General features: G+C 56.1%; 1 protein-coding gene across 1 annotated transcript; it reads right to left on the reverse strand.

The window, feature by feature from the left end:
* Window positions 1-166: 166 nt before the first annotated feature.
* ETH_00040140 (ruvB-like 2 protein, putative) lies at window positions 167-1,990 on the reverse strand (the record flags this gene model as incomplete). The annotated part of the gene is made up of 5 exons (XM_013379636.1): window positions 167-232; window positions 405-525; window positions 815-894; window positions 1,106-1,245; window positions 1,933-1,990. 5 exons carry the CDS (start codon window positions 1,988-1,990, stop codon window positions 167-169), a joined length of 465 nt encoding a protein of 154 aa, XP_013235090.1.
* Between the last annotated feature and the right edge of the window lie 289 nt (window positions 1,991-2,279).

Below are 2,279 nucleotides of genomic sequence, written 5' to 3' on the forward strand. Positions count from 1 at the left end.
GGGGCGGGGAGAGCGAGCTGCAGCAGCTGCTCCCCCAACCGCCCCGCAGCTCGCAGAGGTGATGTGCGGCACGCAGCAGCACCGAGAAGACAGCGGCCAGTAGCAGTGCAGCAGTAGCAGCAGCAGCAGCAGCAGCAGCACAGCAGCAGTAGCAGCAGCGGCAAGGTTACCTGTTCAGGAAGGAGAAGCACTCGATGTCCAGCATGTGGACTTCGTCGATAAACAAAACGCCCTAAATCCACACAGAAACACGCACACCGTAAACCCTAAACCCTAAACCCCAAGCTTTAAAACCCCAACCCTCAGCCCTCATTATCTAGCTCAGCAACCCTAGAGTCTAAACCCTCAGCCCTACTAAACCTCAAACCCTAAACCCTAAACCCTAAACCCTAAAGCCAGCGCACAGGTATGATCTCGGCTTTTCCCTCTTCCCTCCACTCGGCAACTTTGGCGTCAATTTGTTCTCGAACTTCTCCTTTTATTTCTCCCGTGTCTCCCGCAAACAAAGCCAGAAAACCCTGCGCCCTGAGCAGCCACAAGCAGCAGCAGCAGCAGCAGCAGCAGCGACAGAGCTAACAGCCCAAGCAGTGCTAGCCACTGCCCCAAGCAGCACCAGCAGCAGCAGCTAATGCGTTACCCTGCAACTATCCAGCTAAGGGGGCCCCCTTAGGGGCCCCTAATGGGGCTACAACCCCCAAAAGGGCTCCGCAGGGGCCCCACAGGGGCCCCCGGGGGGCCCCATGGGGGCCCCATGGGGGCCGCTGGGGGGCCCCACGGGGGCCCCCGTGGGGCTAGTTTGAGGGTATATGTTTACCTGCTGTTGATAACATCAATTTCGTGCAGAGTGACAGTGTGGACAACTTCTTTCCTCTTCTGGAGTTCGCCCTCGGGGCACTGCAGAGGCAAAAAGGCGAAACTAGGGTTTAGGGTTTAGGGTTTAGGGTTTGGGGTTTAGGGTTTGGGGTTTAGGGCGAGGCACAAGGGAAACGGCTGCGTCGATATGCGCCTCCTCGCCACCAGTCCTTACCCGCGCCAGCTAGCCTGCCCCTAGTAGGTCTAGGGTTTCGGGTTTAGGGTTTAGGGTTTAGGGTTTAGGGTTTTGGACCTGGACAAAGCGCGTGGTGGGCCCCACAGCGTCGAAGTCCTTCGCCCGCGCAAACCCTCGACCAATTTTTGAAACTTTGCCGCTGGCCTTGTCAATAGAAATGACATCTCCAGCAGTCACTCCTTCTTTTGTTAACGCGTCTGCAAAAACCCTAAACCCTAAACCCTAAACCCTAAACCCTGTGCCCTACACCCTAGGCCCTAGGCTGGCCTTGTCAATAGAAATGACATCTCCAGCAGTCACTCCTTTTGTTAACGCGTCTGCAAAGACCCTAAACCCTAAACCCTAAACCCTAAACCCTAAACCCTAAACCCTAGGCTCTAGGCCGTAGGCACTTTTAAACCCTGCAGCCCGGCGGCGCACACACGCCGGGCTCTTTGCCTCTTCCTGGTACTAAACACTAAAGAGTGCACTAGCTAGCTAGGCTGGCTAGCTAGCTCGCTGGCTATCTAGCTAGCTAGGCCGGCTAGCTAGCTAAGGGGCTATCTAGCTAGCTAGGCTGGCTAGCTAGCTAACTGGCAAGCTAGCTAGCTAGGCTGGCTATTCAGCCAGCTGTTTGGCCAGCTAGCCGCTTGGCTAGCGAGCTGTTTAGCTAGCCCGCTGGCTAGCTAGCTGTTCAGCTAGCTGGCTAGCTAGCTTTGTAAGCCGGCTACTTAGCTAGCTGTTTAGCTAGCTAGCTATCTGGCTAGCTATATGGCCAGCTCTCTGGGTACGCTGGCCAGTTAGCTAGCTGTTTGGCCAGCTAGCTGGCTACCTAGCTAGCTAGCTGTCTAGCTAGCCAGCTAGCTAGCTAGCTAGCTAGCTAGCTAGCTAGCTGAAGAACAGACCTATAAGCTTGGAGCCCAAGTCGTAGAGGGTTTCCATTTCTGTAGTCTTGAGAGACATGCGGCCAGTCCTTGCTGCTCCGCTGCCGGTGGGCTGGTCAATTTCAATTTCCACCACTTCTGCGCACAAACCCTAAACCCTAAACCCTAAACCCTAAACCCTAAACCCTAAACCCTGATCCCTGGGCACAGAACAAGGGACGGCGGGCTTCTCGCGGGGCGGCGAAAGCCGCCCCCACTGCCGGGCGGGGCTTCTCCGCCCAGAGCCTCCTGCTGAGGGTTTAGGGTTTGGGGTTTAGGGTTTAGGGTTTAGGGTTTAGGGTTTGGCTGGCCTCCTTCGATGATCTCTG

The sequence above is a fragment of the Eimeria tenella genome, genomic scaffold (genome assembly GCF_000499545.2).
Source record: "Eimeria tenella Houghton genomic scaffold, Eth_scaff3698, whole genome shotgun sequence".
NCBI classification, from domain to species: domain Eukaryota; phylum Apicomplexa; class Conoidasida; order Eucoccidiorida; family Eimeriidae; genus Eimeria; species Eimeria tenella.